The 14,330-nt window shown below is 47.7% G+C and overlaps 1 protein-coding gene across 4 annotated transcripts in view; it reads right to left on the bottom strand.

Moving 5' to 3' along the window:
- Nucleotides 1-1,076: 1,076 nt before the first annotated feature.
- VANGL1 (VANGL planar cell polarity protein 1) overlaps nt 1,077-14,330 on the bottom strand; it is a 32,200-nt gene continuing 18,946 nt past the window's right edge. For 2 of the 4 annotated variants that reach the window (XM_050905712.1, XM_050905721.1), the window contains exons 4-7: nt 8,496-8,629; nt 4,961-5,093; nt 2,679-2,913; nt 1,077-1,420 (exon numbers count right to left, since the gene is read on the bottom strand). In XM_050905712.1, coding sequence (XP_050761669.1) covers nt 1,160-1,420; nt 2,679-2,913; nt 4,961-5,093; nt 8,496-8,629 — 763 coding nt within the window. In that variant the 3' untranslated portion in view covers nt 1,077-1,159. Of the gene's footprint in view, nt 1,421-2,678; nt 2,914-4,960; nt 5,094-7,131; nt 7,156-8,044; nt 8,053-8,491; nt 8,630-14,330 lie in introns of all 4 variants that reach the window. The other 2 variants (XM_050905735.1, XM_050905729.1) reach the window with 2 other exon arrangements.

Here is a 14,330-nt window from a genome sequence, read left to right as displayed (position 1 = left end):
GACATACTGCAGTGTTTCCAGAGCACAGCAGTTCTCCAAAGCAAGTGCACATGGCAGAGGTCAGCCCTTCCCTGGCTCCTCTCCTCAAGGAGGGAAGTGCTTTTGCCCATCTTTCCTCCAGATGCACCTGAAGCCAGCTAGAGAGGGAGGGGCGCATTCCTGCCTGCACCCTCAAAGAGGCTGTCAGACATAGGGAGGGTCTGTGATTTATCTGAGGAGGAGCCAGCTACTTACCTACTCTGTCCCAGTGCAAACAGGCAGCCCTTGCAGGTGCAAAAGGAAGCGGCAGTAAGGCAGACCCCGAGGGGACCGTGGCTGAAGAAACACATTCGGAAAGCCAGACAGAAGGGGACAGAAACGGGGAGCCTTGGGAGTGCCTGACAAAGATGCGGGCAAGTAGGAGAGAGGGAAGCAGGTGAGAGATAACAGGGAGCTGTATCACACAGAACAGTTTCACTAACAAGCACTGGTAAAAAAAAAAAATAGAAATTTGAAGAGCTGCAAGATGGGCTGATCCAGTTCAAGACAAGCAACTTCAGAGACACAGAGAGCAAAACCATCCCACTATGCTCATACAGGTCCAGCACTGACAGAAGAGGGCACATGGAGAGGAAGAAGAGAGTAAGTCTTCAGTCTCCAGATTTGGTGGCTCACAAAAGCAGCCCTCTCACACCCACCCTTTGATACCCTCTCCTCCCTGAGTGAACAAGGACTGTCACACCCCCGTGCAAGCAGGTTTCTATAGCAGAGGGGTGAGCAACACGCTCTCAGAAACAGCTACAGGTAGCAAAAGCAGAGACGCAAAAGCACAGGCGTGCGCATGGCGTAAGGCAGCATTCCAACAAAAATACTGACGTTGCAATCGTGCGGAGAAAGAGAGAGCGTAAGATTTACAGTATGCCTGGAAAGGGGGGGAAGAAAAAAAATCTGTTCTGTCTCCAAGGCTGAGCTAACCGAGCCAAGTCACCCTGTCGCCTCTTAAGATACTTCTTTCTAGATAAGATATCCCAACTCCCCCTCCCCTTTCCAAATAAAGTGCAGATGGTCAAATATTACTGGTCCATCATCTGCCAGTTTCAGTCAGCATTGGGGAAATAAAACCCAAAAGCACAATATTGAAAAAAAAAAAAATCCCCAAACAACCCACCCTCAAAATCCCTTAGACTGAAGTCTCAGACTGTAAGCGGAGGACAAATTTATGAGATTTAGGGTCTATGAACTCTTCTGAGAGTTTGATGAAGGGGATTTTCTTCACATTAACAACAAGGCTGAAGTCCAAGCACTTGAGGACAAACACAATGCCGTCTTGTAACCCGCTTGTGACTGCTTCCTCGCTGACAAGCGTCCACTGCTTGGAGAACCAGCGATCCCTGTCGTACTGGAGGGTTGGGCCCGGGTTGAGGTAACGCTCCAGGAATGCCTACCGAGAGAGGGACACATGTTAGCGCCGGCCCCACGACTCTCTCTGCGTCGATGCTCTCTTCCCATCCCCAGATAAAGCTCCGCGAGCACAGGCTTGCCACACTACAAATTGTTTCAGCTTCCACGCTTCAGGAGACATCCTCTCCCCAGTCCCTCCCAGCTTTTCAGACCCCAGGAGTAGACACAACCACCAGGAGATCCTCTTTCAGTCCATCCCAGCAAGCTTGCAAAGTTATAGCCCCGACTTCTGCTGTCAGTACTGCCATCCGGCAGCAGTTCAGTAGAGTAGAGGTCATTTCTCCCCTACCAGCCCCATAACCCATCCCAAAATTGCAGTCCCAGACAGGCAGATGGGATAGCTGGCCCTCCCTTCTTCAGGCCAATCTAAGGCAGAAAGCAAAGGTTTCCATGTTTGCAGCCTGACTGAGGCTGCAAACTGAAAGCAGAACAGGGAATGCTGTTTGACATCGCTGGTGTTTTAAAGTCTCCTTTGCAATCTTAATGGCAGCAGAACTCCCCCTTGCATACCTGGGTGAGGTCCCAGGTGGATCCCAGTGAGAGGATGCTAAGCCCCATCTCTCGACAGCATTTCTGCTCTTAGCGTAGTAAGTCCTAGGTAAATGCCCAGGAGTAAGTTCTTGCATTTCTAACCCTTCTCTAGGATTGTGGGGTGTTCTTAGAGTGGAAAGTGGAGAGTTGGAGGGGGATTGTGTGAGCTGTTTCCCTCCTCATTCAGTCCCTCCTTGTGCCTGCAAGTCAACAGTCACAGTCAGGGTCTGAAGCAGCAAACTGACGTTTGACCAAGCGGCCCATGAATTAGAAACACTGTCAGACAGCAGGGATTTAGGCAGTAATTAGAAGCAGTCCAAAATGCAGCACTGCAGAGGGGACAAAAAAAATAATGGTCCTTTGCAGGTTGCCACCTGCATCATGCTACTACCATGAGCCAGCTGGGAGAATTCCCTGTGACTCAAGGCCACAGTCTCAATCACTTCTTTGGTACTCCCTTTGCTGAACTGGGTATGAGAACAATTATCTCACGGGCACTCTCAGATAAACGGAGACAGAAGATGCTGTAGAGAAAACATTACTTTCCTTTAAGACCTGATGCAATCTACAATGCACTGATCATATCACAGACAACAACTATGAAAACCTCCACTCACCTCCGTTGACAATTTTCTGTTCTGTGTGCACACAGAGATGTGCCACCCCTTTCTCCCTCCTTCCTGCACCAACATTAGAGAAAGCGTTACCTTTGGTGTCATGTTATTGGTGATGCAGAAGGACAAGTGTTGCAAGATGCTCTCCATGCTGTGGTACTGTTGCTGGCGGGTGGTGCGAAGGTACTTCTGCAGAGCTCTTGCCATGGAGGGGAAGATTGCCTGGGCTGCTTCTCGGGGGTCCATCATCTCTCCTGGAGCTTTCTGCTGTTCCTCTGCCTGGAGGCGTTTGATGTGAGTGAAAGCCTCCTCTACTGCAACCACAAGCCTGCAGAAGGAAAATCGGGACAGCAAGAGTCATAACAATAGAGGTAGGATGAGTCTGTGGTTAAGGCAGAGCCTTGGAGTCAGGATTTACTAGCTCCTATTCCCATTTCTGCCACTGAGTCACTGCCTGCCATCAGACAATTTACATAAAGTCTTCTCTACTGACAGTCTGAGGGATAGACAGCAGCTTTTCTTTCCTTGCCCAAGCCATCCACCAATTGAGGGTCATAAACCAGGATTAAGACTTTAAAAGCCTGAGTGTCATACTTGGTTCTGCCAACACAGCATAAACATCAGCTACATGACTCAAACAAGACACAGCTGCCCTTGCGTTTAATGCATGTCTTTGAAAACAACGGTTCCAGCATACAGTACTGCAGTGTGAAGCATAAGGATGGGCTAGCAGTTCGGAAGAGGCTGGCTATAAACTAGCATGACCCAGGACACGGACTGCTCTGAGACTCTCTGCGCTCACAAGCTGCGGTCTGCTCTGATTTACACCAACTGGGTACAGAACCTGTGCTGCCGAGTGATTGCTCTGCACCCCTCCACTGAACAGGGACGGGGCTCCCGTCTTCACTCCTAACACTGCAGCTAGAGACATCCTCTGCAAACCATTCCTGTGTTGGCACAAGTGAGCAAACACCAAGACCACACCATAAAAAGGCAAACAGATGCCACATGACACTTGCAAGTTAGCCCAGTACTAAGTAACAGGTGAGGAGCTACACTGGAGTTAGTGAGGAAAAAGCAACGATAATAGAAGAGCCACCCAACAAAACTCTTTTGCCCCTCCAGACAGGACTTTTTTCACACTAGATTTCCACTCAAGCCACCACCTACTGTCCACACTGCCCTCAATACCCAAAGCATCTTAAAGCCTGGGGAAGCTGCCTCACCACAAGCAGAGGTATAGCATACTGCATTCAGACTATATATGAGGAACAGCACGAGAAGCCCTGATCCCTGCCCATTTTGTTTAATTTGACTTGGGGGAGGTGCGGAGTGGAAAGCAGTTTCTTATCTCATCCCTTTTTGTTGCAGCTCTGACCTTCCTCCTTTGAAACATCTGGCCTGATCTTCTAGTGACTGATGGTTTTCCTCTGACTAAGCAGCTGTTCTAACCAAACTCAGCAAGCAAGGGAGATGTGCCCGAGTTAGGATGCTACACTGCACAGAAAGGAAAGTTGAAGTTCCTATTGCTCCGAGGCTGGAAGAGAGCCCAAAAGACAGCGGCTATAGAGCACAGGTCAGACCGAAGCAGGCTAGGGAGGGACACCGTGCCAGCACTTTCCCAATGAAAAATAAACTGCCAAAAGAAAACGCAAAACGAGCCAGCTCCTTCCAGTTACGGCACATTCCTTCCAAACACAGCTCAGTTCAGGGGTGCCTGTCCATAAGCAACTTGCCTCAAACTGTTAGGTATGTTAACTACAAACTGTAATTAGGCTCCAGAGCAAACAGAGGCACTATCTCGGGTCACCTCAACAAAGCATCAACGCTGCAGCCTAAGTGTGACTGGCAGAAAACATACCTATGTTCCAAAAATAAAATGTAACCGCTTCTGGTCACTTCTTTCCTCCCCAACTCATTGAAAAGGACAGTCAAACTGCCCCTTTTAGTAGTCTGCAAACACAAGTATTCTCCTCGCCCATGAACAGGCAACACCAAGTGCTCCACCGATCCTGTCCCTGGATTACTTGAGCTGAGATGACAAGCCTGGACATGGGGGAAAATAATGGGATTTCCTATAGCAAATAACTACGGATTTGTCAAGCACTGGACTGTTCCCTAATCCATGACATTGCATTAGCTTATCTGCGTAATATGCATGAGCTCTGCTTTATGCATGTTCTTCAGATAATTCCAGTTGCAAGCTGTCACCATCCCTTATGCATCTGGGTTTCATACGCTTCTTCGCTGTGACAGATTTACAGCCAACCCGCAGCCCTTAATCACACGTCCCTCTCTCTCCTCAGGCTTGGCAAGCCCCACAAGACTGAGCCTCGCAGCACCGAGGAGCAGCACCCGGGAAGGGACGTCTTTACCTTGCACGGCGTTTTTTCACTCGGCGCTCGTGGTCGGCCTCTTCGTAGTAGAGCTCATTGTGACTGGAGTCCCTGCGACGGGCTGCAGCTGCAATCATGGCACGGGACTGCCCCGACGCGTTGTTACCTGGGCCTTTGGGAGGTGAGGACGAGCAAAAAGGAGACAAGAAAGGTGGTGTTACTGCCACAGCACTGGGGCTGGGACAGACCAGCACCCCACAGCATCTGTCACAAGTGCTCTGTGGCTCCAGCCTTCCCAGCCAAAGCTATAAACCCTTCCCTGGTCCTCAGCAGCTCTGGTAGAAACCCTGCTAGGCAGAACGGGCTTAGAGAGGGGGCTTCGGCACGTGGATGAGGGAAGTTAGTTGGGATGAAGGATCTCATGCAACATACACAAAGGCAGAGGTGAGGTGCACGTGCCAAGGATGCAACTTACCACCCATTATATATGTTTTCAGTTTGAAGGCAAGGGCAGCTGGAACGCACCATATTTCAGCAACAAGACAGTGTGAGAGCACAAGTAAGGAGTTGGAAAGAGGAGAAAGACAAACACAAGAACATCATGAGACATGGAGATGAATGATCAAAAGCCAAACTCCAGACAGTTACACGCAGGGAGGAAAAACAGGATGCACAGGCAGCAGGGTCACCTTTAGACAAAGCACAGGGTTTTCCAGAAGGGCAGATGCTGTCAGAGCAGCAGTCCTGCAATAAGGTAGGCTGGGGTCTATATGTGTAGTAGCTTCTCATGGCACTCTGAGCAGCACCTGCCATTACAGCTTCTGTTGCTGTTAACAGATACTACAAAGGTACAGGAACAAGGAAGCTGCAATCTGCTCTGTAACACCCGGTCAAGTGACAGAGCTGTATACTGCAAGACCTTAACTAGGGACCTTAAAGTACAGTAGTAGGTTCTGCAGCTCCCCCGTGAAGCTCACAGCTCTGGCTGTTTGGGCAGAGAGAGGAAAAAATGTTGCCCCAGAAGAGTCTACCAACCCTTCTATCTAGATAGAGGATAGAGGTGGGTCTACCCAGAGGGAAAAAGGAGAAGTCTAGGACTGCCTCCAAACCACCAAGAGCTGCTTTTCTGACTAACTGCTCTGAAAGCCTACACTCTCAACTGGCAGTGGTTAAGGCCAATCAATTGCACAGACATGCTTAAAATTGTTCTGCTCATGCAAGGGCAACTTTTTAATTTTTTCCTAAAAAGCACAAACCAGATTCCAAGACAGAAGCCTGAAGCTCAGCAGTGGGAAGGACAAGCACTCAGACAGACAGCTTCTTAAAGAGTCTAAACACTTCAGACTTTGACGGCCCTGAAATGGAGGATATGACTCAAGGGAGACACTAGCTCCCAAATTTGGGTTAGAACTATAGTTTGCCTCGTTGACTATGCCTGGTGATGAAAATCCTGCTTTTGAAGGCGAGCCTCCCCACTCTGTATAAGAGATTACAGCAAGATGTTTTTCCTTCCTGGCTGCTCCAGTATCAAATACAAAAGCTGCCAACAAATTAGGCTGCCTTAACTGTCTTTTCACATGGAGGGTGTAAGAGACTGTCAGGATGCCAAGGTAAGCTGCAGCCAGAACTACACTCTGCTTTGTAAAATGGATGGGAATCTTCTTAAGGACATGCCTCTAAGCCTGAGATTTCCACGTCCGCAAAGGTAGCGGCATTACACATGGAACAGCCCAGGCAACTGGTACTGCCCCAGAAGGGAAGGCACGAGTTTTCAGGCCCTGGCAGGCTCATGAGCTTGACACTTGGAAAGGCCTGCCAGCCACATCTGGAGCTTGCTTCTGGTTCCTTCTCTTCCAGTAAATTTTTGTGAGCTAGCAGCTCCTAAGCTACTAACATTACCAGACCGGCAGTTTCTCCTCTGAGCTTGGGAGTCCCAATGTCCCAGCAGGTGCTGCAGGAACAGAGACCCTGCCACCTCCTGAAGAGATGCTGCAGTGCAGGAGAAGACAAGCCAGCTAGTAACCAGAATGGCACATCCTGCAGCCAGCCGGGCAGGCCACTGGGTCTGAATGCTGTGCAGACACCTGTGGGATTGTGAAACTCTCACTTTCCACACACCAGGCCTCATTGAGAGTGAGCAGCTGGTATGAAAGATTTTACCTCTAGAAAAGTGCAGAGCAAGTCTGTTTGCTTCCCCTCTCCAACTCAACTCGTTCTCTCCCTGCCAAGAGTTTCTTCACTCCAGGCAGCAGGGGACACACAATGGGCAAGCCGGCCCCTCTCCCTCCCCCCTCCTTCCCTGTTCACCCTTCCTCTGTCAGGATGGGGACATCTCACTGTAAGGATCTAAACCTCCAATTAATTTTACAGACTCAGGAGTGCTGCATCAGGTTTGGGGAAACATTTAGAATAAGGTCTTTGAAACTTCTGAAGTCACCAAAAATGAAAGAAAAAAAAAAGCCCCAAACAAACGAAAAAACCCAACCCCACCACACCCATAAGGCACTGAAACTTTGTTGAAGGCAAAACAATCATGTCTCATGTTTTTCCATGTGACAGATATTCTTCATATTTCGGTCTCCACACCCTGCATGCAAAGCCACCTTGCCCAGCTAAGTTCCTTCAGTCCCTTCTCCCTTCCAGCTCTCAAAGCCTTTCAGTACTAACAAATTCACAGGCAGGATGTGCCTTTCCACATCTTGTCACAGGACTTCAGCCATCCTTCACCATAAAAGCTTCCCCACACAACTTCAGCTCTTCCATCAAAGGAATGCGCACTTTTATAAAGGCTGTGATGGCTGGGGACACCCTGCTTATCAAGCCTAGCTTTCACTGATAGGATTTAAGAGTGTCAAATGATTAAGCCCAGTTTTCACTGCTTTGAGTGTCCACAGGGATCCACCCATCCATCCTCCCACAGGCCTCTCTAAGGCCCAAAAGTTTGAAACAGGTTTGTAGAATGGCAAAGCTCAAGAGGGATAGTTATCTGTCTCTGAATTTCCATGAACTGCTTAGCATCGTGATGACTTGGGAGCATGGCCACACATAAGCCAGGCATAGCTAATTTAGTGCTAAGGCTGCAGGCTGACGAGCATTGCTTTCACTGGCAGCTGCTGCTTATACAGTTGCTTCTTCCCACATTGGTATCAACTTCCTTCACTTTCCTGAAGGCTGTCTGTGGAAGCTGCACAATAAACGACCGGGGAACTCATTTAAGTTATAAGTTGTGTTTATTGTACTATCACAACCAAGGAGATGACCCAAGGGCGACAAAAAGCAGAGGCTGCCTAAAACAAGTAGTGGTGCCGAAAAGCACTTGTCAAGCCACGTAATAATTAAGCCTGATCCAAAACTTGGCCATTTCACCTTGCAAAGACAAAAGCCTTATTGTGGGCTAAACGCATCTGTAAAGTCATCTGGAACCGGCAGACTCAGCACTGTTAGGAAGATTTCCAGCAAGAGACAAGAATTTGGCAAAGCAAAGAGGTCAGAATGTGTGCATAACAAAGCATAAAGCCAACCCAGCCCTTCCCCATCCCACCCAGTCTCAGAGACTACATTTTACCTCACCTACCATCAACATTGTAGACTTTCAGGCCAGCCATGTGCTTGGCTGCACGGGATTTGGAGGCTGTTAACAAGGCTGGGTTGTAGACTGTGAAATCTTTGTAGTAATTTTCCAGAACCACCAGTGCAGCTCGCTGGATGCTAGGGAAAAAAGAAAAAAAAAAAAAGAAAAAAAAAAAATCACAAGACAAAACCCCCCAAAATGCAACAAGTTCTTTTGTTTCCTTAAAATAAAAAAAAAAAAAAAAAAAAAGAAGAAATAGCTACATTATTTGGAACAGGGTTGTCACACCCACAGAATTGTGCAATACACAGAATATTAATTACTCTCTCTAGGACCTGAAATTTCATTTGAGATGCAAGATAAATGTCTCTGCCCTCACCTCAACAGGAGGATGACAGGAAATCCCTAAACCAGGGTAGCACATAAACTGAAGCACCAGGCTGCCTGCAGTATGGGAAAATACAGAACAAGAGCTCAGCCTGCCTTGGCATTATGATAGCTGTGATGCAGAGACCTTGCCCAGGCTGAAGATCAGAGCACCACACTGGTTTTGCTGTAGCTGGCCGGCCTAGATGGAGGTACCAGCTCAGGATGGATGCTTTTCCCTTTGAGTCATTTCCAGCCGCACCTCACAGCTTCTCAGATCTCCTCCATCTGAGCACTAGCAAGAGCCCAATCTCTTCAGCTTTCACAGCAAGATAAGATCGCTGCCTGAGGAGTATGGCTGCTGGAGAAGGGATTACCTCAGTATTGCTTCTTAAATCCCAGGCGAGGGACAGAATAAGGAGCAGTGACACTCCCTCCATCCCTTTGAAAGGATGCCTCTACATAAAATGATGACACATGGGAGCAAAACAGCACACGCGCCAGCAGCAGGAAAGGCTCAACCCAGAGGTATCTTCCTTTGCAATCATTTCGACAACAGAGAGAGATGTCTGTAGGCACTGCTAACAACAAATAGGACAGTATTTCAAAACAAGCCAGAGCTATGGTGTTTGAAAATGCCAACACATACACAAGCTCTCTCCATGTTGCTCTGGCTCCATGCCCCAGCATGGCGTCCGGCTGGCAGTAGTATTCTCAGCAAATCACCAAGATCACCGATTCACCCAGCTGGAGTTTGCCAAGAACCCACACTTAATTTCATTTTGAACCCACAAAAATTATAAGGGAACTGCCAACACATTTGTTGCCAGTTAATTGTAAAGTTCACACTTAGCAACAAAGCCTCTCCTAAGGAAAGCAACTGAGTATTCTCACACATGTTACAACATAGGAAGAAAACATTACAAGGATGGTAACGTGGGAAAATAAGACATCAACAAATTAAGACCTAAATTCAGTTCTCAGCACTACTACTGATTCAACGCACGCTCCCGGAGGAGCAATTTAAATTTTCCTGTGCCTTGCGCTAATACTAAACTTCTGCATCACCCCCCAGTAATTTAAACACCACCACCCCCCCCGCCATTCTCATTCTCCAGCTGCCCCCCTCCCACTGATCGGTGAATCAAGCGTAGATGCCAGCCCATTCAGGAGATTGTGAGACAGAATAAACCTAGACTTCTTCACCATGTACCTTCATCAGTCAGTATTATGGTACAGTGCCATATATTTCATTAGCTGTATACCTTTAAGATGATGAATTTGACTTTTGAAGCAAATTCCATGGACTGTTTGGTGGGGTCTTTTGCATCCAGCTAGAGCACCTTAAAGAAACTTTACCTTTCAGGTGCTGGTCCTTCATATTTCCTCATATCAGGTTTGTTAAAAGCAACTCCATTTAAGCGCTCAGCTACTGACATGTAATAAAAAGCCACTATTTAATCAAGGAAATAATTTTCCTTTAATGAAGTAGTACAGACTGATCCACTGCCACACACACGTAGGCGCTGACACAACAAGTGAAAGCCAGTTTATTTCTCCCTGCCAAACTTCTGATTTCTACTGTGAATTTGCTGCAGCTTAAAAACATAATTTCATAAAAGAAGTCATGCAGCAGCAGCACATATTCCCCCTTCTGACTGCATTCAAACATGACCAAATTTTTCCATGTCCGCTTCCCAGGAAGGTAAAACTCCATAGAGTTTCATCTCAAAATGCAACATTTGGAAAACGAGGACCAACTAAAAACAAGAAGATAGAAATGAACAGAGTTATGCTCTGCTAATACACTGCACTCATTTCAGACAGCGCTGGGACTTCCATCCCAGCAGTGGGAAATGTTTGGGAGGTGCTCCATTGACCAACTAGCTCTATTAGGACAAAACACAATGCATCACAGGAGAGAATAAATTATTTTAAATACATACACATTTTCCCTGGACCCCACAGAGCGTGTTATCATCAGGATGCCAGCTTTCCCCACCCACTACCCCTTCCGTCCCCTCACTAAATAACCTACCCGACCAATTCATTGGCACATGCACCCAAAATCCAAACACAATAAAGCTTTTACATTGCAATAAGCAATCATCATGGCCCTGGAAATTAAAGCCCAGCTATTTTTTGCTCATGCAAATCCAGTACAGGCTCAGTCCCACACATGAGATACCCCAATCACACAGAGGGTCTGCTCTCTAGGGAGAGAATTGTAATTAAACATCAGTTTCCTAAATTTCTGCCAGCCCATTTCTGTCTCCCATGTAGTCCATCCTAAGCACGGCAGGTCGGGAAGACAGCTGTACTGTGACTCTTCAAATTCTCTTTTAAAGAAAAAAAAAAATTAAAGAGAAGATGCTGCAGACAAAATTAGAAGGGTCACAATAATTAGCAAGAGCAAGGAGAAAGCTGAATCAGAGCCTTCTGGGCTGTGTTACTCAACCTCTTCACCCACATCAAGGGGAAGCCTCACCCTGCACGGCGCAGGACAGCCAGCCCTGCCCCACGCGGGAGCTGCAAAGCAACAAGAACCGCTCCCCCCCTGCCCCGAAAATGCACAGCGGCCCCAAACACGGCAGAAAGGGACCCAACACACTTGTGCAACACAACGTGCAAGGAAAAGGGTAACCGCAAGCAAATAAGCATCCAGCGCAGCTCTGAGGAGCAAGTAGGAGCAAAGCAAAACGCTAAGGAAGCCTGCTGTCTCCCGACAGAAATTCAGGTTTTTGAGGACTTTCCACTGCAGGGCAGACCCTCTGCTGCCTTGCGAGCAAGGTGAAGTGGCTGCAGCAAGCCTCCTCTCCACCCACACACCAGCTCCTACGGGAAGGGAAACTGGCAGCCTTCCCGGAGCCCGTGTTTGGAGGCTGTTTCCTTGCAGCAGGGTCTCAGGAGGAGTTCAGCACCATTTCGGTCACTGCATTCATTCACTCCGCACTTCAGCAAACTGAGGCTTTCCTTGCGTTTATGATTTTAAAAGAATGGGGAGAGGCAGGAAGAAAATGAACAGAAAGTTTCAATACTTAATAGCCTGTTTGGAGGAGGTCAGAGTGAGGATCCTCCTCATGTCCTACGAAGAGGATCTGGCAGCCTAATATACTTCAGGCATTGTAACAAACTACCAGAATACAGAAAAGTGTATCAGGACAGAAAAAGCATTTTCATGCAACAGTTCAGACTCAAAACCTGTGACATGAGAAAAAGCCTCTTGCACAGGCCAGTGGCCTACTGGAAACCCAGTTTTCCTTGTAGGCGCTATCAGTAAGGTTCTACATTCTGTTGCTTTGCATTTTGTGTAGTTGGAGGGTTGCTTTTTTTTTTTAATTATTATTATTACTACTACCCTGAAGAAGGCCATGTCACAGCATGCTGCCAAGAGGGAAGCAAACAAGCAGACCCAACAGAAGCGCAGGTTACCTCAGTGGCATTTGGCAGCAGAGAAATGCAGAGTCCTTTACAAACAGTAATGAATTAACTTTTACAGGGCATCCAAGGAAGTAGAGAGGGGGACTATATGGCACAAAGGCAGCAACTATTGCCAATTTTTTTCCTCTCAAAAGGTAAGTCAGGAACAGTTTTGCCTGAATACTGGCTGCTACACCAGATTTTTATATTTGAGGTCTTGCCATACTCTAGCTCAGAGGCCATTTTGGCTTTGTATTTGCCTTCTGTGACATAGCTACACCAATACTGAAACTGGCTTTTTTAGAGGATTTCCAGGAAAACAAGCCAGTGCTATACTGAAGCAAAGCACAAGGAAAGAAGCCTGTTTATATAATCAAAATACTGGCTTTGGGCCCTGCTAGTTTCTAGAAAAAGGGTTTTGAGTCTTCTGAAGTGGTGGGAAAGGGTTAGTGAAAAAGAAATAAGGAGAAGGAAAAAAAAAAAAAAAAAGGTAAAAAAAGATTGAAGCCACTCCTCTACGCCCAAAGTTGCCACTGGACACACTAGGGTCAAACCCAGCAGGCTGCAGCAGCCATCATTCACATGGTTTTAGCAGTTTCATGCTTTCCTGCTAAGCTAGAAATGTAGCCTGTCATGGTACTATACCAACCATCAGCTGGACACTGCAAATCAAAGGCAGAGGAGTGCCTCATGCTTTTGCAACAGATATAGATAGAAATACACATCCAGAAAGAGCTGAGCTGTTTGCTACCAGAGCACCCACTTCCTTGCCTTGCTATGGATGCAAATCCTGCAGCATCAGAGTTTAGGGTGAGCCACACACCTAAAACCCACAGGGATAGTCAGAGAGGCCTGATCACTGCTGTGCTAACTGAGGGCTGAGGAAGCCTGGGGTTATTTAGTCAAATGGTCCCCAACACAGACTCCTCTCCTCCAAACAACTTTTTTTTTTTTTATGTTCTCCAAAACAGATGCAGCATCAAAACAAGCCAAGGTCTCTGGGCACACAAAATATATGCCACAGCCAGTTGGGAAGCTTTGGCACCTCAAAGAGAAGCTGAGCAAGGATTGCACAAAGCAACCTTCCCCGCAGAGCTGGCTTTGCCTTACTGGCTGTCTCCAGCCTACAACTGCATCAAGCTTATCTACTGCAAGAGATGCTGAGGTCTCCTGGAGCGCTGAGCTGCTTATCCACAGCACTTCTTACTCTCTAGCAGTGCTGTCAGCTCACACCCAACAGGCTCGGAAAACTTCTGCGCCTTCCCAGAAGCACCCTACAACCACATCTCCCTCCCAGAAAATCCCTTTCCTTCACATACTCTTTTGCTAGGTGCAGAGCTGGGGCTCGAGTTCCTGGTCCTTCACCATGCTTCACTGCTCTTCCAAAGCAACGTCACCAGGACTGAAGCCTTGGAAATAAAACTGGAAATAGACAATTGAAACTAAAATGCTTTCCACACCAACATTCCTGCTGAAAATGGTTACAGAAAGTATTTCCACCATCCTCTAAACAGACTTGCTACCCTGCTCTGCCTACCATAGCTAGGGGTGAGGCCAGTGCAGGCTGCCTGGACAGATGTTCCCACGGGCCATCTCCCGCAAGCTGGCAGAGCGCAAGGGATTTGGTACTCGTTGTCCTTCCCAAGGAGCATCTTGAAGCAAGCCTCCCGAGAGGACCGAGGTCGTGCAGAAGTGCTTCGCAGTGCCGGCAGTAGCACCAATGCCTTATCTACAGTTTTGTCCTCTCCAGTAAACAGAGCCGGCATCAGAGCCAAGACAAGGAACTCCTTCAGCAGCTGTGGCCAAACAAGCAGAGCAGAAAAATGCCTTTTGATCGTCATAACTACAACAGCATTTCAGTTTGGTAGAGTCAAGAAAACAAGACCGCAGCCCCTAGGAACAGGAAAACCACATTTTCTTGTCAGACAACCACAGCTGAAGTCTCCGCTCAGCTAAGGCAAGGCAAGCACAATCCTCACCCTCCCTGGAACAGGCACCGGGTGACCAGGACGCAGCGAGTTTGTTTTAGACACCCAACTTCTGGCATTTGGT

The sequence above is a fragment of the Gymnogyps californianus genome, chromosome 1 (assembly GCF_018139145.2).
Source record: "Gymnogyps californianus isolate 813 chromosome 1, ASM1813914v2, whole genome shotgun sequence".
Classification (NCBI taxonomy): Eukaryota; Metazoa; Chordata; class Aves; order Accipitriformes; family Cathartidae; genus Gymnogyps; species Gymnogyps californianus.
This window is presented reverse-complemented; position numbering and strand designations above follow the sequence as displayed.